The sequence below is a fragment of the Excalfactoria chinensis genome, chromosome 19 (genome assembly GCF_039878825.1).
Source record: "Excalfactoria chinensis isolate bCotChi1 chromosome 19, bCotChi1.hap2, whole genome shotgun sequence".
NCBI classification, from domain to species: domain Eukaryota; kingdom Metazoa; phylum Chordata; class Aves; order Galliformes; family Phasianidae; genus Excalfactoria; species Excalfactoria chinensis.
In genome coordinates, this window is record NC_092843.1 from 4,398,203 (window position 1) to 4,424,966 (window position 26,764).

Here is a 26,764-nt window from a genome sequence, read left to right on the forward strand (position 1 = left end):
AAGATTCCCCATTCTATCTGCCTTGTCCTGCATCTGCCACCAGACCGGCACGTGCCGAACCCTCAGTGGGATGGGAAGGCTCCGGAAAGGAAAGGACGGCCGCTGGGGAGGTGATGCCGGGCGCGGGCGTTCCTCCGTCAGCACCTCCATCATTTGTCATCAGTAAAAATAATATTCCTAAAAGTGGCCCCCTCTGATTGCAGGCGCGGGGCTGCGGGTTTCCATGGAGATGCCGTGAGTGGGGATGGTACGGGGGATAGGGGATGGATTTGAGAGATCGGACCCAGCAGTGACATCCGGAGCTGTGATGGCACCAACCACACTTCTGGCACAGAGACATGGGACGACTCATCCCCTGTCCCCACCCTTGGGCCAGCCAAAGAAGGACTACCCACAGCCTCTCCAGCCGTGCGGGAGGGGACGATGATGCTCGGTGCCCCCACTTGTTGCACTGATCCTAAATTAGAGCTCAGCCCCCTCCAGCGGGGGCCGGGTTGGGGGATACGTTGAGGTGGCACCTGCCATGTCCCACCCTGAGGACGTCAAGCGATCGTGACAATCAGTGCCGGCGCCTCGCCAGCCCGTTGCTGCCTGCTGCTCCACCAAAGCGCTTTTAAAGACATAATCTGCAGTTAATGACCGTCGTTGATACCGAATGCTGCTAAACCCCCGGGATTGCACTTTGCAAACAAAGCTCCCGGTGTCGGCCGGTTGGTGGCAGCTCCTCGGGACTGGGGGGCATTGCCTGTGGGTGCTGTGCACACACCGTGCATGGTGACACACTGACACTGCTTGGGGTTTGCTTCACACTTGGGGATGCTCTCCTGGAGGACACCCAAGTGCTCCCAGTCACTGCGTCCCCGTGGCCCTGTGCTCCCCTGCCCAGTATTGTCCCTGAATTCTGTGCTCCCAGACCCCCTTATCAGCATCCCAGAGCTGGAGTCACCACATCCCACCCTCATCCTCACCCCACAAAGCTCAGGGAGAGCCCTCAGCCCTGAGCACACTGAGGGCTCTGACCCACACCGCTGCCTCCAGGTGCCTCGGGGAGAGGTGGTGTGAAGTCACACCCCAAAAATACCCATTTTTACACCTCCTTGCCAGGTTCACCGCTGTTTCTAGGGCAGCGCTTCAAGGCCATCTGGAGCATCACCCACAGCCTCTGACACCCTGGGAGCAACACGGGGATACTGTGGATGGGACCACCAGGACCCCTCTGGGCTCCATCACTGCAGGTGACTGAGCAGCAATGAATCCTCTACCATCAGCTCAGTTCTCTCACCGTGAGCATCACAGCATTGCCCTCCTTCACCCCCCATCCCCACCGCAGGGACAGGCAGCGCCGTGTCCTGCCCGCTTCCCCCCAGCTCCACCGGGCGCAGAGAGCTTGTGGCTTCCTCCCTGCTCTTTATGAAATTAAACTTTGATGAGCAAAAAGGTTTTCTGGGCTCTCAGCTCTTCGGTGCAGCAACCGCAGCCCAGCCTGCGCCGTTGCCTGGCCCTGCAGGGCACAGCCTCCCTGTTCCCGGGCAGGAGATGTGGAGGCTGGGGGGGTGGGGGGCATGTGCTTTTCTCATTCCTCTCCTCACTGGGGTCTCATGGGGTGGGGTGCATTACACGATGGCACCACACAGCCCTGTCCCAAGCTCCCCCCAGCCTCTTTTCTCCCAACCCTGGGGTTATTTTTCCTCTGGCCCTGCAGCACTGTGGGTTGGGAGCCCCACAGCCATGCCAAGATATGGCTAGCCGTGACCTTGGTAGCATCCTTGACCTGGAAATCTCCTCTTGCACCTCTGATTTTGCACTCCTGGTGGTTGCCACCTCTGGCAGGATGTTGTTCCCGCTGCCACCCTCGCTCAGGTTTAGCACAATGCTCCATGTTCTCACCCATAAGGTCCTAGTGTCCCAAATCACCCCAAACCCCACTGGTGGTGATGCCTTGCACCATGCCCAAGGGGCTGCATTCCACCAGGGGACACCAAAGAGACCCCCAAAAAGGCAGGAGGTGGCAAAGGGGGTTGTGGGGGTGGGAAAGCAGACACACAGATCTGCTTCCATCCAGGGACATGGGGATGGCACATGCGACCCCAAACCACATTCCCCTGCCTGGCAGCAGGATGGGAACAGCAGAGACAGCACCACCATCAGCACCCGCACCGCTCAAAGCAACCAAATCCTCCAACACACCGAAACACAGAGTGACCCCAATGCGTCCCCATCTCTGGTGGTTGCTGTACCCTTGTCCCCACGGTGTCCCCTCCCTTGGGGTGGCTGCAGGGTCCGGGACCCCCACCCAGAGTAGTGAGGAGGGAATGGAGAGGCTTCGGGCAGGACGGAGGCCCTCCCCTAACTGCCTGTTGAATTATTCAGGACCGGCATTAACTTATAAATGAGTGTGTTTGACTGATTTTGTGGTTGATGTACAGATAAATTCTAATGAAAGACAGCTACAAGATTTTAAATTATTAATTAGACTGCCACTTAACAAAGCCTATTTGGCACTCTATTTCCTTGCTTAACAAGACAAAAACTTTAAGGACAGGTTTTGTAGGAACCCAGAGGCTGTTCATTTGCATTTTGTTTTTCTAGCTCCAGAAACCAAAAGCCGTAGATCCTGACCTTAAGCAGGTTGCAACCCCTGGTGGGACGCAACCACCTCCAGCTCCACTTGCCCAGCTCGGTTCCTGCTTTGCCTCCATCCCTCGGTGCTGGGAAATGGGGTCGGGAAGTGATGGTTTCACCGAGCGGGATGCGCGGGGATTTGGGATCGAGCCCAGCCCGCTTGGGTTAATACACCGAACAAAGCCGACGCGGGAGACGGAGTGAAGAGGCTCAGAGCGCGAGGCCCCGCAGCCGCAAGGTGACATTAACCCCGCGGGGAACGACATCCCTGGGGTGGCAGCGGGGCTCGATGCCCCGGCACAGGGCTGCGTGGAGCAGTGGGCACAGCGCCCGCATCCTCCAGCACCGCGCGTTCCCGTGCAGGAGCATCGCTGGAGAGCCATGTGGTGGTCCGTGGGCTGGGCCGATACTGTGCCCCTTCTGAGGTGCGGGATGAGAGTCCGGGGGGGGTCCCACTGTATGGCAGTGCTGCCCCCCCGCTCCCTCCCCAGCACCTTCCCCGGCACAGCGGTACCGGAGAAGCGGACCCCTCCCGCACCCCCACCGGAGGGTCGGCATCTCCCCGGCTGTGATGTCAAAAATCATCCCTATGATGTCCCAGGCGGTTGCCATGGAAATAGCGTGATGTCACGGCGGAGCGAATCTCTTCGGGTCGACGGGAGGGGAGTGGGGGGGTGAGGGGAGAACAAGAACAACGCGCCCCAACTTCCCCCACCGAACCCCGAGCGGCCGCGCGGAGCTGAAATCAGAGTCTGCCTTCCATCGGCCACCGGGCACCGTCGTCTCGGGACCCGCCGTGCGTCCGCCGATCCCCCCCCCCCTCCTGGTTCCGTTCCCCGGGGATCGCTGCTGCCCGCACCCCGGCGGCGGCTCCGGTAGCGGTTGGTTGCTGGGGGAGCTCCCGGCGGCGCGGCCCCAACTTCGGTGTGAGGCAAACTTCGGAGCCGGTACCGGATCCCCCGCTTTGCCCGCTGTCCCCGGTCCCCGTTGCCCTCCCGTTGCGGCGCTCACCTTGGCGGAGCATCGTGGTGCCGGTGCGGGGCGCGGTCTCCCGGCGCGGCGGTAACGGCGGAGAGCGGCGGCGGCGCTCAGAGCGGCGGCGGTAAGGAACGGTGGTGGCGGCGGTGGTGGCGGCAGCGGCGGCTGCACCGGGAGCGCGGAGCCCGAACGAGCGGCCCCCGCGGGGGCATGGCGGGCAGAGCCGCAGCGGCACCGGGAGCGCCCGCCCCGCGGAGCCCCACCGGGAGCACCGACCGCGCCTCTGCCCGCCGCGCGTCCCGCCGCCGGCTTTTAGGGGGGAGCCGCCCCCTCGGGGCTGGGGCCGCCGCCGCCCCCCACCCCCTCGGGCAGAGCCTATAAAGAAGGGGAGCCCGGGGCCGGTGCGGCGGTGCCTGCAGCGGCGGGCAGGGCTGGGCAGGGCGGGGCGGGGCAGCGACGGGGCGGGCTGGGTTGGGCTGGGCTGGGCTGGGCGAGCCCGGCCGGGCCCCCCCTTCCTCCTCCTCCTCCTCCTCCTCCTCCTCCTCCTCCTCCTCTGCCGCCGCCTCTCCCGCCTCCCGTGGACACTTCGTGAAAGTGCCGCTGCTCCGCTTCCCCGCACCGCCTCCCGGTGCCCCCCCCCGCCCCATCGGGGCTCTGTTGGCCTCAGGGAGCTGCTGGCACCGCTCCGCATCGCGGTTCCCTCCGCCCCGCCGGGCGGCACGTCGCGTCCCCGCTGAGTCCCGAAGCATCTTCCTCATCGTCCCCTCTGCCCCCATCGGAACGCCGGACGTCCCAGCGTGGGAGCGGACGCGGAGCGAGTGCTCTGCTATTTCTATTGCCCCACTCGCGTTTCCGCTGTCCCCGCCGTTCCCGTTGCCCCTCCGCCCAGCGCTGTCGCTCCACCCTCTCCTTCCCCGCTCTTTGTCCCTCGAGTCCCCGCTGTGCCCTCTGCTTCCCGCTGCCTCCATCACCCCATCGGGTTCCTAATCCCACACCGGGATCCCGATGTCCCCGCGGCACTTTACTGCCCCCGGGGCTCCTCCATCCCCACAGCGGATCCCGTTATCCCACGTTATCCCACTGCCCGCACCTCTACCCCTCGGGTGTCACCACCATCACTCCGCTCCCCTGCGGCCCGCGGGGGTCCCCCGACTCGCAGGCACTTGTATACTAGAGGAGGGGGGGGTCCCCCATGGCGGGTGCGGCTGTCACCATGGCAACCGCACCACGGAGCTGCGAGCGGCACCCGCACTCAGCACCGGGAGCTCAACACGGGATGCACAGCCCAAAATCACCACGGTCCGTCTTGGGGCGAACCCGGCAGCTTAAAGCCGTGCACATCTCGACGCACAGCCCAACACCGGCACAGCCGTGCTTGTCCATCGTGCCGGAGCCTCCTCTCCCAGCCCCAACAGCCGCCCCATCCCGTCCGTCCCGTCGGGGCGGGACGCTCCGCTCTCCATCTCTTTCTCTCTCTCTCTCGGCCATCGATTGCTCTGGTCTGAGCGCCCCGCCCGCTCGGGGCTCGGCTGGCTCTGTCTGCCCGCCCCCACGTGGCTCCTCGCCATGGCCGCACCGCAACGTTCCGGTATCGCGGCCCTTTTGCCCTCCGTTAGCGGAGCAGGTGGGCACCGGAGGGAGAACCGGGCCTCGTGGGGGAGAACCGGGGCGGTACCGGGGAACGCAGAGCGGGGGAAGGCGGCGGGGGCTGTCCTAGTGCCGGCTGTGCCCGTCCCGGCTGTGCCGTGGGCTCGTTGGATGACGGCGTCTAAGAACGATGTTCGACGGGGCGGCGATGAATAACGGAGCGCAGCCCCCCCCCGGCGGCTTATGGGGGAGGGCGCTGCTGAGTGCCCGCTGGTGGGAAGGGTGTGAGCAGCGGGGTTGGGGCTGGTTTTACGTCCCCTCCCCCCCCCCAGTAAAGAGAAAGCATCGCAATTGGGGGGGAGGAGGGGGGGATGAGAGCGCCTCGGCCCCAACCCCGCGGTACAGGGACTGCCCTGGGCTCTATGGACGCTTCCTATGGTCTTATAGTGCTCTGAGATAGAATGGTGCATTCTGGGCATAAAAGGTGGTTTTTTTTTGTCCAAAAATAGCATTGCTGGCCCATGTTGGGTGAGGGAGGCTGCAATCCATCCCTGGGAAGATGACCCCCTGGGATGTGGTGTCCCCATGCTCTTAGGACACGGTGTCCCCATGGTTACTGGGTCACAGTGCCCTATGTGACGTCTGCATGGCCTTAGTGACACAGTGTTCCTATGGCCCCAAGGAGCTGGTGCCCCATTGCTCCCCTCTTTCCCCTTTGACTCCCACTGTATCCCCAGGCCGAGCCCCACGTCGCACAGCCCGCCAGGTCCCCGAGGAGCTGCTGAACAATGCGGAGCTGCAGGAGGCAGTGGGAGCTCTGCCCTCCAACTACAACTTCGAGATCCCCAAAACCATCTGGCGGATCCGGCAGGCAGGAGCTAAAAGAGGTGAGCGGTGGGGAGGGGACATTGGGGGGGGGCTGGTGGTACTGAGGGACCTGGTCAGTGGGCACAGTGGGGGTGGGTTGGAGGTGGGGATCTGGGAGGTCTTGTAACCTGAATGGTTCTATGGGGTCATTGCTGTCAGCACTGGGATGGGTTCGGGATGGCAGCCAGGTCCTTCCTGCTGTGTGTTTGGTCCCCAGTGCCATTGGGTAAAGGCAGCCCCAGATGGGGACAGTGGGGCTAAGAGGCATCATCCCACTGTGAATATATGCACGCTAGACTTGGTGCTATGCAGGCACCTCCATAGTGGGAGAGCAGCAGCGAGGGGAAGGGCAGCGAAGGACGATGAAAGGTTTGGAACAGCTCGGTACAATGGGAGATTAAATAGATTTAGTTCTTTTTGCTGGGAAAGAGACGAACGAAGGGGGATATGACAGAGGGCTGCGGAATTATGAATGGCACAGAGCTGAAAAGGCGACGATTATCCACTCTTTCTTGGAGCTGGAGAACCAGGGCCACACGTTTACGTTATTAGGAGCAGGTTTAAAATAAACAGAAGAAAGCACCTCTTCCTGTGCAGCGCTTAATTAAAACCCAGAACTCATTACAGCGGGAAGTGGGAGAGACAAGGAGTGTCGGCGGGTTCAGAAAGGGATTAAATGCGTTCGCATGGGGCGGGTGAGAGCGGCAGAGGGTGAGATCTGTGCTGTGCTGCTGCTTTCTGAGGCCACGGTGCCCAGTTTCAGTCTTGGGGAGGGACGAAGCGGTTGGGTGTGCTATGGGGTGAGCCCCATTTAGGAGCATCCCCTGTTAATCGCAGCTTTTCTCTTCCCAGTGGCCCTGCAGATGCCCGAGGGGCTGCTCATGTTTGCCTGCACCATCGCAGATATCATTGAGAGGTAAGATCCATCCTGACCCCATGTTGGGGCTGGGGAGGGGGCTCCCACCCTAATGCAGCACCATCTGTGCCTTGGGGACAGGGACATCATGGCCACATCACGTCCCCAGCACCTGCGGTCCCCACTGCTGTCACACATCCCTGCTATCGGGATGACAGTGCCTTTGGTGACATGTCCCCCAGGGCTGTGACCTCAGTGTTGCCATCAGTGGGGTCACAGCACCTGTTATCACGTTGTCACCTTGTGTGAGGAGGCTCACAGGGAGGTGACAACACCTTGTGGGGGGGTTATGGCACATGCACCGGCTTTGTCACCTGCCCCATCCCTGCAATAGAGGTGGGAGGATGCAGGGGATGGGTGCGGAGTGCAGGTGGCTCCGCGTGGGTCTGTCCCTTTAAGCAGCACTGCCTCCTCTCCCCGGCTTTGGCACCCAGCCGCTTTCATGTCTCTGACTTCAAAGGCAGCGGATTAAGGGGCTCTTTCATCTGAATGAAACCTTAAGCCCCACTTCCCCGAGCTGCAGCAGCCCCACCGGCCTCACCCTCGCTGCCAGCTGTGATGGCACCCTGACCCGGGGGCACCCCAAGGTCTGTCCCTCAGACGGGGGCACTGGGTGACATCTGTGTTCCAGTTGGAGGCAGGTGCTTTGGTGTGGGGGGAATTGACATGATGGAAGCAGCCCCAATGGGGACAGAGTCAAGCTGCCACCAACCTCAGGGTGACACGTCCCATGTTCTGTAGCCAGAGCTGTGCGTGCTCTCCTGGGGTGTTTCTCCCTTTTTGCTTTGGATAAAGCATCCCCTGGGGTTGGGATGAGAGTGAGAATGGGCACCCGGTGCTGGCCAAGGCTTTGTCTGTTCCACTGCAGGGGAACTGTGGGGTCAAGGGCAGGGGGCTGATGATTGGAGTCCCACATGGTGAGGACAAGAGCGGGGTTGGAGTCCTGGTCCTTGTGCATCGCAGCATCACGTTGGCTGGGAGCGGGGATGAAGATGTCATGGGAGCATCATAGAAAAGCACCGGGCACTTTACACAGACCCTTTCAAATAGAGACACTGACAGCATTGACCGGTGTGAAGCCTTGTTAATTAGCACTAATAGGTTTGTCATTCTCATGGAGTGTGGATGGGGGTGGGGGGGTCCGCAGCCCCCATTGAGGTGGGGGTCTCACTACCGCCTTCAGGCTGTTGAGCTGGCAGGGCCGTGCGCTGCTGGAGCCGCATCACGACGCTCTCCAGGCAGCATCCAAATTGGCTCCGTTTCTGGTGGCTGATGTAATTCGATGGAGGGGAGCTCGTGCCGGTGAGGGGGTGGCAGCGTGGGGGAAAGCCTGGACAACAGCTCGGGATCGGGGGGCAGCCCTCAGCCCACCAGCTCCATGTGTTGGGAGGGGGGTTGGGAGCGGACCCCCCTCCTCGCTCCGTGTACGGCGGGTGGCTCAGCTGGGCTCTTGATTCCTTGTTAATAAAATCAGCTGTCAGGCTGCACAGCTGCTAATCCCCCCCTGTCTCCTGCTAATAGGGGAGGTGATGGAGTCAGAGACATGCTGGTGGCACTGCTCTGCCCCTTCTCTGCCCTGCAGTTTGTGGCCTTGTTAGCAAAGGATGGGGGGGCCAAGGTGCCTTGTGCTGTCCCCTCCCGGTGGGCAGCACTGTGGGGACACCATGTCCCTTGGTCAAGATGCTGTGCTGTCAATCCTAAAGGACCCTTCTTGGGGTGCAGGAATCGGCTATTGCTGCCCTCCCTGTTCCCCTTCGTCCTTGGAGCTGCGCAGGGGGGATTTAATCACCCTCATTAAGCACACAACAGCATCATTAGGGAGAATGAAGTTCTCACTTCAGTGGAGATGGTGAACAGCTCAGTTGGGGTGGTGACGACGTGGGGTGAATGGGGCAAAGGGCTGCTACCTCCCGGGGTCAGAACGTGCCAATGCCATTTTGCTATGGCATCTGTGTCCTTGTGTCCATGTCCTATGTCCTTGTGTCCATGTCCTATGTCCTTATGTCCCTGCAAAGCCTGGGGAGCTGGCAACCCCATCCCCGTCCACAGGGAAGCTGCCCACCAAGGGGATGGGCACCAGATGGGCATGGGACAGCCATGGTAGCTTGGTCACTGCTGTTTTCTGCACCATTGCTTTGTCATTTGGGGCGTTTTCCAGCCCCAAGGCCAGCAAGGCACAGAGCTGGGATGCACCAAAGACCAACAGCGGGGTCACAGTGCCCCGCATCCTCATGTTGGATGGGAACCCTGTCCCTGTTGCCACCTCCCCATCCTGACCCACTTGCAGGTGCTCTGCGGGTCCCCGCGCTGCACGCAGGCAGTAATTGCCCAGCTGCAGCAGTGCTCTTCCAGAGCTGCTTGCAGTAAAATTGCAAACTCATTATTTTAATTATGTGCAGCTTCCCTGTGCTAATGAAGTTGGGAACCTGGTAATGGGGCTCGGCGACGGGCTTCTCTGCTAATTAATCGCATTGTTCTGTGCTGGGGCTGCGCTCGATGCTTTTAGGGGGGTGGAAGGTTGGGGTCGAGCAAAGAGTTCCGTGTCCCCATCGCAAAAGGACATGGGCGCTCATGGTGTTGTTGGTTGGGACTGGGGGCTTTAAGCTTGGTCTCCTTCAGTCCTTCTCAAGGATTTGGGGGCTGGATAGTTTTGCTGGGAAAGGTCAAGCAGGAGTGAAGCTGGGGGTAGGGGGTGCTGGCAAGGTGATGGGGTCCCCGTGTTTGTCACTGGGTTGTGTCACTTCCTCACCACGCTGTGACAGAGCAGTGCTGGGGGTCCCAGCCCTCTGCCAGTGCTGAGCGTGGCACTTTATAAATGGGATTTCGGGAGCCATCTGTTTTAAAGGAGGAGATAATGAATTAGGGGAGATGAGGAAAACGCTAAGGCCGGGCTGTTTTTCAGAATGAACGGGTTTTGCGGGATGGAAAAGATGAATAACCTCCCCTTGTCTTCAATATTCATGAGCTCCCGGTGGGAACGAACAACTCGCAGCCCGGTGGGGACAGCCCTGTCACCACATCCCGACGTGCCCACCGGGCAGTGGGGACATGGAGCATGACGAGGACCGTGTCCCATTGCAGTGCAGCATCCCGTGTCGTGGGCAGGTGGATGCTAATTGACATTTCCTTCCTCTGTAGTTTGATGAAAGGCTCCGGCGACGCCGAACTGATTAAAACATCAAGGGGAGGCCCCCGCGCTCCGCTTTGATTTGTCTCGGGAGATTATGGCTGCTCCATCATAGCCCATCCGGTGTGGGTGACCCCGGCATGTGCTGTCCCCACATCACCACGGGGAGCCTGCCGCCATCGTCCTACAGTGTCCTTGTCCCATGTCCCCCGTCCAGTCCCTATGGCTGGAGTAGTATGGTATGAGGTTGGGCAGCTCAGCCCCATCCCCATACAGCCATGTGCCATGGGCGGAGGCACGGTGCCCCTCTGCCATCCCTTCCCTCCACCGTTGCTATTTCACTTTCTTGCTCTTCACCCCCAGGGACTTTCTCTGGGGTTTGGGCCAATTTGCATACATTTTAATCTATAAAAAATTAAGCGGCGCTGGCTGCTGCTCTGAGTCAGACCTCCCCGTCCTGAATCTTAAGGAGCTGAATAATTTTCCACTTTTGCTGAGATGTGTGGAGTCTGATTCACGTTCATCTCATCACCTCTCATTAGAGAAGGGGGCTGGGGGGGAACCAGAGGGTGGGGAAAGAGCCTTCTGGATCATTCAGTGGCACTGCCATATGGGCAGTGTGGTGGCCATGTGCCATTGGGACCGTAGCTTTGGGTGCTGACACCCATCCTCCTGCTGTCCCCATCGCATCCTCTACCCATGGGCTGTCTGCAGGACACGAGGATGATGGCAGCTTTGTCCTCATGCTGGGGACACTGCCTGCCCTGTCCCCTTCCCTGGGCACTGCTGCTGGGTCGGAGCTGTTAATATTCCGCACGCTCCGCCATTCCTCCACCTTCTGCCATCTGCCCAGATCTGCCCACCACTTCTATTCTTGCCACCGACGTAACGCTCCCTGCACGGCGCTCAGGGAGGGGGACCCTGGCCCTCAGCCATTGCCAGCAGGGGGTGATGCCTCTGCCATCCCCAAACCCTACATTGGTGCCACTGGGACCGTGCTGGCACCTGGACCCCAATGGCACCACAGCCACCATCTTGTCAGAAGGGTCTTCCAGCCCGGCCCGTGGCACAGCCTTAGTGTAAATAAGGCATCAGCATCTGGTTGAAGCAGCCCCTTCAGGCATGGGGCTTTGTTGCTGCTATACCTGCTTTCTTAATTAAAACACCACGGGAACGCAGCCAAGCTAATAATCCCCCAAAATGGTGCAATAAACCATCAGTGAAGGTGGCATGCTTAAATCACACGGCGGGGCTTTATCTCCCAACGGCAGCACTCACTGCCTGGGGGCTCAATGGCTGCACCAGGTATGGGTAACAGGGGACACTTTGTGTTGTCCCTTTCCAAGTGCCAGCCAGGCATGGGCTGGAGGGCAGCAGCATTGCCCTGGGTATGGGGGATTGGCCTCTGCTATGGGGTTGGCACGGCTTGGGATGGCTCCGGTCCCTGTGCTGGGTCTCTCCATGCCTCTGCATTAGGAAACTGGCAGCGTATTATTTGATGAGCGGATAATCCGCTGAATTGCAAACAGCTTTACCCAATTGAAGAGGCGGATTAGCGCTCTCCACTTTAATCATGTTGACATCTCGGAGAGTGGCCAGTGCTCATCCTCCCTGCTGCGTGCCGAGGGGTCCCCCGTTTGTACGTGCCAGCAGGGACATAGCAGGGCTGGGGACACCGGCAGAGGGCAGGGAGGACGTGTGCCATGATGGTGCCATCCTGATGCCACCCTGATGCCACCTTCCCTGTTGTCCCTCCTGCAGGTTTACGGATGCTGAGGCGGTGGTGATGGGTGATGTGACCTACGGCGCGTGTTGCGTGGATGACTTCACGGCGAGGGCTCTGGGTGCTGACTTCTTGGTGCACTATGGACACAGCTGCCTGAGTAGGTGATACTGGGTTCTGGGGCATGTGATGGCACCGGGGGCTACCAGCACTATGAAGGTGCTCACACTCATTGCCAGCTTGGGGCTGTGGTACCGAATGCTGTAAGCCCTTTATAAAGAGAGAACTGGGTAGGGCTGGGCTGGTTGGGTCGCTGCCTTTGGGTAGGATCTGGGGAGCAGCAGTGCATGCGGAGTGCGTCCCTATCGCAGCGCTGCAGTGCCTGCTTGGCCACGGCATCGCCCAGATCACAGCCCTGAGACTGACATCAGCAGAGCACACAGCCTCAGTGCCTGGGAGCTACCGGTGGGGACAGGGACAATAGGGACGGTGGGGACAATGGTGGGGACAATGGGGACGAGGCTTTGCGCTGGCTGGAAGGGGAAGGGAGGAGGAGGCTGTGTGCTCCCCAGGCGGACGGTACTCTGGATCCGGTTGCCATGGAAACTGTGCTGCTGTCCCAGATGCTGCTAACTTTGAAGTCCACCCAGGATGGAATCAGCCCAAAAATAACAATAAGACACTCTGGGTTTTAAGGTGGATCGGCGGAATTGCTGTGCTGGGTGGTAGCCTTAGTCTTTCCAGCACCTTGCAGCCCCTCTGAGCCTGGGCTGGGGCTCTGGGGACATTTATGGGGTTTGTGGGATTACTCAGGGCTCTCTGTGAAATACTGACCTCCTGGTTGAGATCTGTACCCCAAAACCACATTGTGAATTAAGCACCCCAAGGGGCACCTTTCGGGCTGCCCACCCTGACACCGGCACAGTGCAGCTATCCTTGTGGGATCCTTATGGGTATTTTAGGGGCTGTCACCCCAGAGCCACCATCCCCATCCCTCCCAGCCCCACAGGAGGGAGTAATTTGCACTTAATTGTGCTCAGGCGAAGCGCACCAAAATGGGAAGTGAATGCGGAGCTGTGGATCGATGTGGACTCTGTGTACTTTAATTATTCACTTAATCGTGGTGACACAGGCTTCTTAGCACCGGGGGTAATTAGATTTGTGTTCATTGATCCCCCCCCCCCGGGGCTGCCATTATCCAGAGAGAAATGAATGGGTGCTCCATCTGCACCCCCTGCCTGGGATGAACAGACCCCCACCTGCCCCACAGCAGCCTATGGGACACAAGGAGAGCCCCCCCCCCAGAGTCACCATCACACCCTTTCTCTTGGCAGTCCCCATCGATGCCACTCGTGGGCTGAAGATGCTCTACGTCTTCGTGGACATCAAGATTGACACATCCCATTTCCTCGACACCATCCGCTTCAACTTCACTGCAGGCTCTTCCCTGGCCTTGGTCAGCACCATCCAGTTCGTGGCAGCAGTGCAGGTGAGCAGCCACGATTGCGTTGATGGAGAGCTTTGTGAGAACTCTGATCAATGTTTCACAGCAGAACCACCCCCCTCAGCTCCCCTGGGAGCTGCTTTGTAAATGTCAGGGCAAGCAGAGGAGCGCGTGGTATTTCGGTGTGGTGCTGGGGGAAGCTCCAGCAGCTCTGTCTGTCTGTCTGTCTGCTCCTGAGTGGAGATGAATGAGCCTCTTGAGCCGTGTCTATCCAAACACGAGGCTGGTGAAGCGTTAAGCATTTTCCTTTCTCTTCTAATTGATATGTTGTTTGAGCGTGGCAGAGCATCTCTGCTCCACGGGGCCATTACATTGTGAACTGAGGCACTCTGTGGTTCTCCAGGTTGGGGTGCCCCGAGGGTCCCCAGCACTGTGAGCACCAACCAGACTTGGCCAGGTTTGGGCTCTGTACCCTGGCTCTCTGGCTGACCCCACATCTCTGCAGGCTGCCTCACAGGAGCTGCAATCACAGTACAAGGTGTGCGTGCCCCAGTGCAAGCCACTGTCCCCTGGTGAGATACTGGGCTGTACATCACCCCGGCTCGCACAGGACACTGATGCCATTATGTAAGTACCTGCTGTCCCCAAGGACCCTGCAGCTCATGGCAGGGCAGAGAGCTAGGCTGGAGCCATGTTCCATATCCGGCCTCATCCCCATCCTCACATACGTCTCTATCTTCAAACCCATCCACAGTCATGTCCCCATCCTCAACCCCATCACCATCCCCATCACCATCTGCAGCCCTCTTCCCATTCCCATCCTTGTCCCCAACCCCATCCCCATTCCCAACCTTGTCCCCAAACCCATCCCCAGCGCCATCCCCATCCCTACCCTATCCCCAATCCTTTCCCCATTTCCAATCCCGACCCCATCCTCAACCCCATCCCGATGCCCTCCCCAGACTCATGGGTACATGGGACTGCCTGTCCCTCCCCTGCCCTGCCTGGGGTGTACGTGGGCTGGGCTGGGTCCCTCTGGCTCCTAAAGCTGCTCCGATTGGCGTCTGCTCGTAGCACGGAGGAAATAATTGAGTCGTATATCAGAATAGATAATAGATGGAAGGGCGGGTGGATAATTGGAAAAGACAAATGGCCGGGGCCCAACATCACAGCAACATTAATTTTATTTAAGGACAGCAAATTAGAGGGAGCACTTCGCTTCCTATCACCTAATTATTTTAGGTAATGGAAATGCTTAATGTACTGTGAATACAGTGCTCTGCAGAATAAATAAATACGAGGACCCCACCCTTGGGGGGTGTTAAACCCCATCTTACCCACCCAGGGTGGGGTGGAACATCACCCTCATCTTCTCAGCCATGGGGCAGCCAGGTGGGATGATGCTGTGGCTTTACTCTGCACCAGGATCTGGGAGCTAGGGACTGCATTTCTGCTGTCCCCAAAGCCACCAAGTTGGTGTGGCACAGGCATGAACAAACCCATCCTGCTGCCATTGGAATGGTGGTATGGTACCCACAACCCTCCTAGGTGCTCACACCCGACATACCTGCATCCTCCCTGCGTTGTTATTTTCTTATTTAGCCCGTCTCTGGGGCTAACTTTTTTCCGACAAATTAGCTTTGATCTTCCAAAATGTCATTCTCCAATTAAGGGCAAAAATCTAGTCAAGTTTTACGTCTGAATTCATTTTCCGAGCCCTCACTCCATTAGGGCAGCTGAATGAAAGGCTTTGAAATGTAATTGCTGACTTGAAATCCGATTAGAAATGGAAGCAGCAACGTCTATAACCAGCCGTAGAGATGGAGCGCTGGCCCTGCTGCTTCATGTCCATTTTTGCTCCAAAAGTGGCCGTCTGTCCATCTCTCCATCTGGCCATCCATCTGGCCGTCTCTCCATCCATCCATCTGCCCATCTGTCTGTCTGTTTGTCCATGCATCCATCTGTTTGTCCACCCATCTACCTGCCCATCCATCCATTTGTCCATCTGTCCATCCACGTGTCTGTCCATCTGTCCGTCCATCCATCCATCCATGTGTCCATTCATCTGTCCGTCCATCCATCCATTTGTCCATCCATCCATCCTTCTGTCCATCCATCCTTCTGTCCATCCATTTGCCCATTTGTCCATCCATGTGTCCATCCCTCTGTCTGTCCATCCGTCCCGTTGTCCATCCCTCCATCCCTCCACACCCTGCATGCTGGGTGTGGAACACACCAGCACCACCACCTCCCTCTGCTCTCCCTTTCTTCCCGCAGCTATTTGGGGGATGGACGCTTCCACCTGGAGTCCATCATGATCGCCAACCCAGGGATACCCGCCTACAGGTAGGGCCAACTCCTCCCCCATCCCAGTAGGGCAGAGGGAGCCACGCTCCATGCGATGAACACCAGCCATTTACTCTGGCTGAATATAAACATTTTGACAAGTACCTGTGAAAGCTCTTTGAGGTGCAGCCATTAAACTCCCCGGGCTGCTGCAGGCAGAGGCCATAAAGCGCGATGATGAGGCTGCTGAAAGCAGATGAAATATCAAGAGCGAAAGGCAAGGCCCATTTGGTGAAATCTGAATTTCTTAGTAGGTCGTTTGTTACGATCGGGAGGCGTTCGTCAGCTTTATGGAGCTGGGGAAGCTGCCGAAACCCGAGTGGGATTTGATTAAAATTCTCCTCGTCAAACAAAGCAACAAATCAAAGATTCCTTTATAATTGATGAGCTGGGATTGGGGAGGGGTTGAGAATGGGGGGCTGCGATGGGAGCACGGGTCCAGGACCCGTTGCCCTCCTGATGAATCAGCTGGGCCCTGTGAGCTAATTAGTGCTAATGAAGGAGGGCACGGAGCAGTTTGGGGGCCATCTGTGGGGCTGGGGGCTGCTTGTGTCTGAGTTTGGGTCTGCTCCACAGGTATGATCCCTACAGCAAGGTCTTCTCGCAGGAGCATTATGCCCATGACCGCATGCGTGAAGCCAGGCAAGCTGCCATCCGTTCCGCCACCCGTGCCCAGTGCTGGGGGCTGCTGCTGGGCACCCTGGGGCGACAGGGATCCCCCTTCATCCTACAGGTACTGCGGGGTCCCCTCACCTTGAGGACGTGGCTGGGGAAGGGGCAGGGACAGCGCCTGCCCTCCCTTGCTGCCATCGATCCACCCCGAGCCCTGCAGGCAGGGCAATTAGCAGCAGATGGGGGAGGTTGGCCAAGGGCTCATTAAACACTGGCCAGCCATGGAGACCCCCCTGGATGAGCAGCTCAGCAATTAATTCGCTGGTTTGGTTTTAATTGGATGAACTCCTGCTTGGGTTCACTGTCTCTGCGGGCAGGGGGAGCACAGCCAAGGTGCTGCCATTGATGCTGGGGGAGATCAGCAGTGAGATGTGGGGCAGAGACCCTGGGAGTCACTTTGGGGGGGGGGGGGGCAGCTCAGGGAGGTGATGGGCACAATAGGGCACGGAAAATAGATGGTGGCTCTGAGGTCACGGCCACGCTGCTCACATCCTCCCGCAGCCTTGGCCCTGCCGTCCCAAGGCTGGCAGCCACTAACGAGAACAGATTGTTGTCATTGAGCGGTAATTACTTCATTAGGCTGAGGCACGCGCTGGGGAAAGCGGCATGCGAGCTGGAGCTGCGGCCCTGTCACTGCATATACCCCCTGGACGTGGCCCTAAGGGGCATGAGGGCTGAGCTTTGGGTTCTGTATGGCCTTCTGGATGGAAGGTGCTGTGTGGGTTAGCGTGGGGCTGGCAAGCCCCTGACCCACAATGCTGTTTTTCTCCCCACAGCACTTGGAGTCGCGGCTGCGTGCCCTGGGCCGGCCCTTCGTGCGGGTGCTGCTGTCTGAGATCTTCCCCAGCAAGCTGCAGCTCTTTGACAGCGTGGATGTGTGAGTGCTCCCAGCCCCGTGGGAAGCCCCAAAGCTGTGCTGGGAGTGTGGCAGCCCCGAGCCACCCTGGGGTTCCTCACCTGGGGCTGTGGGGTCTTATTGCTGCCGTTCTCCTTGCAGGTGGGTGCAGATCGCCTGTCCCCGGCTCTCCATCGACTGGGGGGAGGCCTTCAGCAAACCATTGCTGACACCCTATGAGGTGAGCAGTCCCCGGTGTGTTTTGGGGGGGCGCCTTCCAGCACCGCACGTGGCATTTACCCCCTTATCCCCTCCTTGCAGGCAGCGGTGGCTCTTGGGGACATCGAGTGGCAACAGCCGTACCCCATGGACTTCTATGCCAGCCAATCCCTGGGGCCGTGGACGGCCAACCACGCAGCACGGCCGGCTCAGGTGTGCTCTATGGGCTGTGGGTGCCCTCTGTGTCCCTCGCTGCTCGGAGCCATGTGCCACAAGCGCCACCCAGCGGCTTGTTCCCTAGAGAGCAGGGCCGGGATCCCTCCGGTGCCGTCGGGGCACACGTGGTCCCATCTTTGCTTACCTCATGTCTGTCCCTACAGGAGAAGCCACCCGCAACCCCCAGCCTGAAGAATGGCACCGAGGGGTCCCGCAGTGCCCACCCACCTGAGGACACGGCCACGTCCTGAGCAGGGTCCCCATGGCCCCGCTGCCACTTATGGGTACGGCCACCCCAGGGTGAGCATCATCGAGGCCACATGGATTAGGGGCATCCCTGCTCCCAGCACCAGGAAGGGAAGGGGTGGAACTGCACTCCTCCTGTTCAGCCCCGTTGCCCGCTCGAAGCGGGTCCCGCCCCGCATTCCCCCTCTTACCGCACGGCGCTTCCACGGCCGCCCCGTCGGTGCCGCATCCCCGCGTCGCGACCTCCCGCCGCAAGGGGGCGCTGGCGGACGTTCCTCCCCGAGCCTTTCGGTGCGTGCGGCGATAGCCAATCAGCGCGTGGCTTTGCGGCGGGAAGGGGAGGGCGGCCGGAAGCGGCGCTCATTTCCGGTTGCGGCAGGCACCATGTCGGAGGGGCGGCCGCTGCGGCTGCTGGCGCTTCACGGCTACCGGCAGAGCGAGCGCCGCTTCCGGCAGCGTACCGGAGCGCTGCGCAAGGCCTTGCGAGGCCGCGCTGAGCTCGTCGCCATCGACGCTCCGCACCTCGTGCCCGGCGCCGAGGATGAAACAAACGACGATCCCCCTCGAGGCTGGTGGTTCTCCAGGCCCGGCACCTTTGAGGCCTCGGAGGCGGCGGATGAGCCGGCGGGGCTGGAGGAGTCGCTTCAGGCCGTGGCGGCAGCGCTGCGGGAGCGTGGGCCCATCGACGGGCTGCTGGGCTTCAGCCAGGGAGCGGCGCTGGCCGCCATGGTGTGCGCCATGAGCGCCCGCGGCGACCCGCGGTTCCCCGTCACGTTCGCCGTCCTGGTGGCCGCTTTCGCCAGCCGCTCCCCGGCACACCGGCACTTCTACCGGCAGCCCATCGCGCTGCCCTCGCTGCACGTCGTGGGTGATGCCGATGCTGTGATCGCTGCGCATCTCAGCGCTGAGCTGGCCCGGTGCTTCGTGGAGCCGGTCGTCGTCACGCATCCCGGTGGGCACTTTGTCCCCGTGGCTGCGCCGCAGAAAGAAGCTTACCTGGATTTCTTGGGACGGTTCAGCCCCGGGCAGGGTCAGACTGAGCAGCCAGGGGGCGGGCTGGGGTGAGAGCAGTGCCTGCAGCCTGTGGTGGGCTGCTTGGTGCAGAGCGCGCTGTTTCTGTGCTCCTTGGAGAGGTTGTCACCATCTCTCCTTTGCAACATGAACTCTTCTGTATCGCTCCTCTTTGTAGCTTCGTTGTGTGTATGACAGCGGGTAGCAGACAGCAGAGTGATACGTCTGTACCTGATGGGCATTCAAGGCTTAACACAGCCCTATAAAAGTACGATCTCAGCCTGAGGTCGTAGCTGCAGAGCACACATTGCTTGCAGCTCTTATATCCAAAGGGTCTGTGCTTTCAGTATCCCGTATCAAATAAATGAAGCCAACCTTTCAGCTGGTCTGGCCCCTAGAAAAGACATTTCCTGGCAGTGCCGGGGCTGCTGTTTGCCTCATGCATTCAATTTCTTTGCTGGTTCAGGTTTCTGTCTGAAGCACCCAGAAGTCTGTGATGCTGGTGGTGTTGCTCTGATGATAGACATCCTGCTTGGCTGCCATGTGGCTTCAGTGCTGGGATGCACCGGCCTTGAGTCTGTACCCAGAGGGGCTTCAGCTCACAGCATGGTCTCTGATCCCCTTTTTCTTCAGTGGTGAAGCGCAATGTAGATGCTAAACGTGGTAGTTTGTTGTTGCCAGGTCGGGCTGTTGTATCTTGCTGCACTGAGGTCCCACAGGTGATGAGGCTGAGCAGAGGGTGGTGCTGGGCAACCCTATGGTGGGTGATGAGCACCAGGAGGAGAGAGATGGGATGGGAAGGCTCCACTTGAGTCTATGGGCTCCTCATGCTTCCCCAGGCTGCCTCTGAGCCCCAGGCAACCACAGGGAGTGGATCAGTAGATGGAAGCACTTTCAGTGTTCACTGAGCTGTGAACACGCCTGGAAACCGCCGCAGGTTAAAACTAACCGAGCAAAAGCGAGCAGCTTTAATTCATTTGAGTTTTGCTCTCTGGTTTCTTGCTGGTTAATGTGGCAGCAGCATGATGGAGGTGGCAGTATGAGCGTGAGGCTGCTTTCCCCTGCAGTCACATCTGCACTGATGTTGCCCTCAAGTGACTGAAGGTTGTGGGGGCTCTGGGGGCTCCGGCATCGCAGTGCTGCTCAAGGAGCAGAGCTGCCGTGCTGCCTCCTGGGCTGATGCAGAGCTGTGGGGTGTCTGTCACCCCTTGTTCTCTGCATTAAGGATACCAGGGTTTGCTTTGGGGAACAAAGACTCAGCTTTCGGCCTGCAAGGATGCGGGGAAGGAGCGTCCGGAGCTGCATTGATGCTGCTGTGCGTCTCCACACCTGTTGCCCTGCCAAGCAGCAGGAGGTGGGTGGATGCAGCCAAAACAGCGAGGCTAAACCCTGTGATGACAAAGCAGCAAGGCCTTTGTCTCGCTGCTTTCCCACCTGAACCTCCAGGCGCTATGAAAACACGGCAGCAGGCAGCACCCAGGCCGGCCCGCCGTTCGTTCGCTGTTTAATGATTGCCGAGCTTGCAGCTCGCCGTGGCTGTTCGTCGGCTCAGCCCATCACCGCGGGACGGCGCGGAGGAGGCACTGCAGTGATGTCTGCTCGCCGCGGTCCAGCCTGCACTGCGGTCCCGCAGCCGCTTCCCCCGCCCCCGTGTCCCGCAGCAGCACCGGCTGGAAGCACCGCAGCGTCTCGCTGGCGTTGGAAACAGGGATGGACCTCGTGTGTGCGTGGTGAGTGAGCAGAATGGGCCCTGCCGCTTCCCATACGGCTCCTTTGGGGCGAGGAAGGGGAAGGGGGGGGGGGGGTGGTTGATGGGTGGGTGGGCTTGAATTCTGGGGGCTTTTTGGTACTCCAGCACCTGCATCTTGTTCCCAGGGAGTTTAATAATATATATATATATATATATGTGTGTGCTTTCTCCCTGAGCTTAAAGAAAATAATAAAAACAAATAAAGCCGACCCTTCATCTGCATGAGGTGTACGTGTCAGCAGCACGGGAGGAACCTGCTTTTTTTTTTTGCACCTGCTGTGATGGGAGGATGGAAACAATTCCTGCAGGCATCCCTTGCTGCTCAGAGGAAGGTGCCCCAGGAATCCTACCCACCGCAGCCCCTCTGATTGTGGCTGTGTCTGCCCCATGCCAGGCAGCAGTTCTGACCTGTTTGCCTTCTGCCACCTCGGCAGCAGCTCAGCTCCATGCCACGTACCTTTTGTTGGTCCAGGTCTAGTTCCCATGTTCTACCTTCTTGTGAGCTGCGTGGGGAAGAAAACAGGAGGGATGTGAGCCTGGAGGAGAGACTGGCAAATGTCTTCCCTACCCTTGAGAGCATTATTTGTGGAGGTATGCTCCCCCCCCCACCTTGCCTTTACCCAGTGGCAATGGTTGGGTGCTGTGACAGGGATGCACTTCACCCTTCTGCTCCCTATTTCTGCCCCCCAAAGCAGCTTTCAAAGCTCTCTGCATCCCCCCCCCACTGTGTCCACAGCAGTGTCAGCCCCTGGGGTAGCTACACCCCTGCTTGCTGCCGTGCCTGCTGCAGGCTCTGAGACAACCAGCAGCACTAGGGATGCTGTGAGCATCCCAAGCATCCTCCCACTGGCAAACACCCACCGCCTGCTCCCTGCATCCCTTCCCCAGTGCTGCTGCTGACTCAGGCCCTCCTCCGCTCCCTCCCCACACTCACTGCCCGTGCAGGGCTGGCCAGCACAGGCAGGGGCTCCCGTGGGCTGTGCTGCCAGCGGGTCTCACCATCCTTTCCAGCCTTACTCATCTCACTCTTCCTCCCCTACAGCCAGCGGTGAGCAGGGCCTGATGCAGTCTGCTGGGGAGGGGGTGCTCCTGGAAGCTGATGTGTTTCGTGGATGCTTACACAATGCATCTATCTCCCTTGGGCCTGGCTCCTACCTGCAGTGTGCTGGGATTTGGGTACAAGAGAGCTGCAGGACGTGTCCAGGGGTGTCCCCAGGCTCCCGCTGCTTGACTGGGACCAAGGGGAAGAGTCCCCCCCTTCTCTGCCTCATCCGCAGAAGCTTCCAGTTGTGGCTGAGTCACTCCTGCTGCAACTCCTTTTCTCCTTGTTTTCGATGGAAGTTTTCCATGGAAACCCACGCTGGGCCGGGCCGCGGGCTGGGATAAACACGGCTGAATCACAAAGATGGTTTCGCCAAGAGCTGTCAGATGGTAACAATAGTGTTTAGTGAGGGGCATCCAGGAGCTGTGCTGCCTTTTGGGGGGCAGCAGAACCCCTTTGCCCCCTGTGCCCCCCCTCCCACAGCCCTGTGGGCACGTACTGCCCACCCCAGCTCCATGGCACAAGCTCCCTGTGGCACAGCTGTGAGGCTTTGGGCAGAAGTTGTGCTATGGGGCCACATGCTCTCCATGGGGAAAGTCCACCTGGGGAGAGCAGGATGGAAGCATCCAAGTCCTCCACCGTTGAGCTTGGCAGCAGTACAGCTCCCCCAGGATGAGCCTTATCCCATCCTGGCAGCAGGAGGGCCAGCAGCACTTGTTGCTTCTCATCCAGCAACCCAACACAGGGCAGTGTTGGTGCAGCACCACAAGCTCTGTCTCCCTGTGGCCGAGCAGTATGGGAGCAGGGCGGTCTCTGTCCCTCACAGGCTGTCCCTGGGCTCAGCTCCTTGGAAGCCAGCATCAGAAATCTGAGATATTTTTAAGTTCTTTGGAAGAAAAAACTATTTCCAATGTGTGAACGGGACAAGTTGGCCTTCAAAACAACAACAGCGCCGCATTGAGTCTTTGTGGGGATGGAGGCTGGGGGCTGTCCCTGGTCCAGGGCTGCTCCCATCACCTGGGGGCTCATTTTGGGCATCCTCCAATGGCCATAAGAGATTCCTTCCCCCCTCCCAGGACCCCAGGCTTTTATGGGCTCAAAGGGTGCTTTTGGAGATGAGCAGCACCTCAGGGTGTCTCTCCCTGCCCTGCAGGCTCGCTGTGGCCGCCACAGTTGTAGGTTCCCCCCACCGATGGGGCTGCCCCAAAACCCTCATGCAGGGGGACACCGGGCTGCAGCTGCCCCGTCCCCATCCTGCCCTCTTGCTTCTGTCCCCCCCATCCCCTCTGCCCCCAGCACCCACCTGCACGGGTTCAGCACCTCCCATCCCTCGGGGCTTCCTGTGGATCCCCCCACTCCCCGTGCCAGCCCTTCCTCCCCCCCCCCCCCCTCCTCTCCCGACCGCTGCCGCTCACCGCCGGCTGCCGAGGGCCCGATGCCCGGTAACGGGGCGGGTCGGGCCGCTCTGACTTCGCCTCTTAGGAATCTCCTGGCCGCTACGGGCGAGTTGTGCAACCTGCGCCCGCCCCCGGCCGCCACCACCCGCCCCGTCGTGCCGCACTCAGTCCCCGCCGCCGCCGCCCCGCGTAGGGCCGCGCTCCGCTCCCGGTGCGCCCCCCAACCCCGAACTCCCCCCCGGTCGTCGGAGCCGTCGGTGCGCACCGCGACGCGGCGCAGGGAAACGGGGGAGCCCCATTCGGGGCAGCGAAAGGGCAGGTGAGGGGCTGCGGGGCGGGGGTGGATGATGGGGACCGGGGGGGGGGTAGGAGGGGATGTGGAATAGAGGAGGGGGATCCGCGCCGTTCCCCGTGCCGAGGAAGAGCCGCTCCGCGCCCGCCCCCCCGAACAGTAAGAGTTGATGTGCGGCGAACGCAGCCTGCATGTGAGCTCCTACTGCCGCGGGAGGCGGGGCTGTGCCCGACGGGAACCCCGCTTCTCTCTGCCGCGGGCCTCGTGGGGGGGCTCCGGGGGGTGCTGCCCGCGCTGCGAGTGCGCCGGGCCCGGCGACCATGGCTGTAGACTGTTACCCCCCCAGCAGCACAGTAACAATCTAAAGCCACGGTCGCCCGGGCGACGTCGAGGAGGGGGGGGGGGTTGGGGGTGGAGGTAGAAGGGGACGCAGCCGGTGCCTGGCGACAGCGAGGGGGCGGCCCCCAAAACCGCAGCGAGCGCCCCCGCCCCGCAGCGTGGGGGGACAGTCGGCGTGCGGAGGAAGCCCCTCTTCACCCTCCACCACCCCCCCAGCACAGCCCGGCCCTCCCGCCGGCCCACGCGTGTTCGCCCCGTCGGGGGGAACCCCCCTACCTGGGCTGCAGCGGGGGGCGTCCGCCGTGGGGTCTCAGTGTCTGCGGGAGGGGGAGGAGAGGGTGGAAAGAGAGAGAGGGGTCAGGCGGGCAGCGGACCCCCATCCCGTCTTCACCCCGCGGGACGCTCCCGGCCGCCTCGACGGCTCAGCACGCGGGACAGCTCCAGCCCCCCCCCACCCCCCCAGCCCCTCCCGGGACCGCTCCCCCCGCCCCACGGCGGTGCCGGTGCCGGTGCCGGTGGGTCATGCTTCAGTAGCCATGACTGTAGACTGTTACTGTCCTGTCCCTACGCAGCAGTAAGCAGTCTAGAGCCAAGGTGCCGATGCGCTGACTCGGGCTCTCCTCGACGGGGTCTCTCCACGCTCTTCCGACGGTCGGGGTGAAGGCGACACAGAGCTCGGGGTGTTGGGGGTGCGGTGTCCCATTGCGGGGTATGGAGGGAGGGGGAAGGGAAAGGGGGGGGGGGGGGATTGACGGTGCGGGGTGGGGGGGGGCACGTCGGGGCTGGATGCGGAGACAGTGGGATGCCAATGTCACCCGCAGCAAACAGCGCGGGGGGGCGGAGGGGAGGGGGGGGGGTAGACGGTGTCCAAACACACGCACTCACATAAACACCGCAAAGTGTGGGGGGGGCCACCGCCTCCCCCCCCCCCCCCCCCCCGCCCCTTCCCCGGGGCGGCTCCGCCCCCGCGCCCGCCCCCACCGGCGCCGCGCCCCGACCCCACCGCCCCCTCCGCACGTGGGGCTGCGCCAGGCGGCCCCGATCCGCCCCCCCCCCCGCCGCAGAGTCACCCCCCCACCCCCTTCCCCGTCCCGATCCCGTTCCCCATCACCCCCCCCCCCCCACATACAGGTGCAGCGCTCGATGCCGCGGGGCTGCGCTGCCCCCTCCAGTCCCCGCTTACCTGGAATGGGGGGGCGGGTTCAGCCTTACCTCCCCCCGGACCCCGACACTTCCCGGTCCGGACCCGGAGCCCCGCGGTTCTCCCCCCGGTTCGGTGCCGGTGCCGGTGTGGTGATGCTGCTCTGTCCGCAGAGCGCGGAGCTTTTATAGGATCGGGCTCGTAGTAACGGGGATCTCGGCTCATTCATAGAAAAGCATCAACCTACACAATGACGTGAGCGCTACGTCAGCGAGGAAATTTAGGGAACGGGAAGACGCTACTATTTATATCGGGGCGGGGGGAGGGCAACGGCCCGCAGGTGGGGAGGGGGGTCCGGGCCGTACCGGGACCCCGACATCCCCCCCCCCACCCCAGGGTATCCATCCCCTGTGGGGATGCGTAGAGGGGCAGCCCCGATCCCCGTATCCCTCCTCCCGCAGCCCCGTTGGGGGTGAACCCCACAGAGGGACCCGACAGTCCTCTATGGGGTCACCCCATAGACACCCAACTCCCCCACCGTGCCCATAAGCTCGGCTACGTGGGGTTGTGCTCAGGGGGAAATAGCACAGAGCCCTGGGGGTGTCCAAGCCTGAGGGTGCCCCCCATGCACCTGCGCCGTGTCCATCCACCCCATATCATGGCATCACTTCCCCCGTGAGCAGCCATGGGTGTCCTGCAGGAGGAAGGGGCACAACAAGGTGTGTGTGTGTCTGTATGTGTGTCTGTGTGTATTGGGGGGGGGGGAGTTTGGAGCTTCCTCCCCCCCCCCCAAAACATTGCAGCTTCCCCACTGCAGCACCGTGCTGCCCTAATGCAGCCTAGCAGGGGGCCGGGGGCACGATCCCAAGTTGGGGGGCACCGAGACCCCAAAACTGCTGTGTTCCCAATGAGCCGGTTTGGGTGAATTCCTAAATGTAACTCCCCTCCCCATCCCAAGTGTCAGCACCCCGAGCCGAGTGAGACTAAACCCACATCCAGGGGGACATGGGGGGGACCCTTCCCCCGGTGGTCCGCATCCCATATCCCCCCCCCCCCCTATAACGCCCCCCCCGGTTCCTGCCGGAGCCTTCTGACCTCACTGGGCTCTGGCGAAGCATCATAGCTGTCGCCACGGCAACAGCGGCGTTGTCATTGACAGCAGCACCGCGCCGCCAGCACCCGCCGCTGCGTAAGGCCGCGACCCCCCTAACACCCACCCAAACCCCACTCCCCACTGACACCCCACATCCAGCCTTCCTCCCTCTCCCCCCTCCTCTTCCCCCAGGCCCCCATTCCAATGGGAGCCCGCTACCACCCCAAAACCCCATAACATACCCCCCATCACACACACACACACACTCATCCCCCCTTATATCCCTCTCTCCGTGTCCCCCCACCACTTTTAGCCCTTTCTCAGCTCCCGCCCCGTCGGGGCTCTCTCCGGTTTTCGGAGGCTCCGTTGCCGCAGCGCTGCCCGCCGCAGCCGTGACTCAGCCCCGGGATTAGTCAGCACCGGGGACGGCCCACCGGTACCGGCTGCGCACTGCCTCCCCCGGAGCCGCCGCTGCCGCCCCCTCCGGGACCGGGGGCCGCTTTTCACCCCTCACCCACCCACCCCTCCCACGTCCCCCCGTTGGGAACCGTTCGGGACGAAAAGCAGCCCCCCGGTCCCCGAGGGGGCGGCGGTGGGGGGGTTGTGGGGGGGTGTTGTGTCCCGGAGCGCAGCCCGTTGCTGCCATCTAGTGGGGTTTGAGGCAGCCCATCCTCAGCCCCTCCGTCCTATAAGCGTCCCGTAGTGGAAGGGGTGGTGGTAGAAAGAGGGGTTTCAGGTCGCCCGTGGGGTCTGAAGCGCTTCCCGATATGGAAAGATGATTCCAGCCCTTACTGAGCTGCTGGAAGCGTTCCTCATCCAATCGAGCACCGTCCTACAGTGTGTCCTGTTGTCCTACGGAGCATCAACCCGAAGGGATGGGGTTCCATCATCATCGTCCCAA

The 26,764-nt window shown here is 60.9% G+C and overlaps 3 protein-coding genes and 1 long non-coding RNA gene across 7 annotated transcripts in view; 2 read left to right on the forward strand and 2 right to left on the reverse strand.

Moving 5' to 3' along the window:
* RTN4RL1 (reticulon 4 receptor like 1) overlaps positions 1-4,001 on the reverse strand; it is a 29,775-nt gene extending 25,774 nt beyond the window's left edge. Inside the window, exon 1 of the mRNA XM_072353831.1 lies at positions 3,634-4,001. Within this exon, the coding sequence (XP_072209932.1) occupies positions 3,634-3,646 (13 nt within the window). The 5' untranslated portion in view covers positions 3,647-4,001. The remainder of the gene's footprint in view (positions 1-3,633) is intronic.
* Positions 4,002-5,106: 1,105 nt separating this feature from the next.
* DPH1 (diphthamide biosynthesis 1) lies at positions 5,107-17,851 on the forward strand. Of its 4 annotated transcripts, XM_072353242.1 has the most exons (12): positions 5,107-5,224; positions 5,925-6,074; positions 6,907-6,970; positions 11,859-11,980; positions 13,155-13,309; positions 13,770-13,891; positions 15,542-15,610; positions 16,187-16,343; positions 17,059-17,159; positions 17,280-17,358; positions 17,439-17,549; positions 17,717-17,851. In XM_072353242.1, the coding sequence occupies exons 1-12, from the start codon at positions 5,167-5,169 to the stop codon at positions 17,801-17,803; spliced, it is 1,275 nt and encodes a 424-aa protein (XP_072209343.1). In that variant the 5' UTR covers positions 5,107-5,166; the 3' UTR covers positions 17,804-17,851. The 4 variants fall into 4 exon arrangements, with proteins under 4 accessions (XP_072209343.1, XP_072209341.1, XP_072209340.1 ...); XM_072353240.1 differs by having other exon boundaries at positions 17,280-17,549; XM_072353239.1 differs by having other exon boundaries at positions 17,439-17,799.
* A 331-nt stretch (positions 17,852-18,182) lies between these two features.
* Positions 18,183-18,975, forward strand: OVCA2 (OVCA2 serine hydrolase domain containing). The gene has a single exon (XM_072353244.1). The coding sequence runs from the start codon at positions 18,183-18,185 to the stop codon at positions 18,861-18,863; it is 681 nt and encodes a 226-aa protein (XP_072209345.1). The 3' UTR covers positions 18,864-18,975.
* Positions 18,976-20,672: 1,697 nt separating this feature from the next.
* Positions 20,673-24,951, reverse strand: LOC140260674 (uncharacterized). The gene is made up of 3 exons (XR_011905600.1): positions 24,813-24,951; positions 23,906-23,946; positions 20,673-21,980 (listed from the first exon to the last, which is right to left on the reverse strand). It is a non-coding gene; the product is annotated as an uncharacterized lncRNA (long non-coding RNA).
* Between the last annotated feature and the right edge of the window lie 1,813 nt (positions 24,952-26,764).

Bases quoted from the DNA above. Each gene is read 5' to 3' on its own strand.
- DPH1 (XM_072353239.1), top strand. From the start codon at position 5,167: ATGGCCGCACCGCAACGTTCCGGTATCGCGGCCCTTTTGCCCTCCGTT. The intron at 6,971-11,858 runs GTAAGATCCATC...TCCCTCCTGCAG, and splicing joins ATCGCAGATATCATTGAGAG to GTTTACGGATGCTGAGGCGG. The intron at 13,310-13,769 runs GTGAGCAGCCAC...ACATCTCTGCAG, and splicing joins AGTTCGTGGCAGCAGTGCAG to GCTGCCTCACAGGAGCTGCA.
- OVCA2 (XM_072353244.1), top strand. From the start codon at position 18,183: ATGTCGGAGGGGCGGCCGCTGCGGCTGCTGGCGCTTCACGGCTACCGG.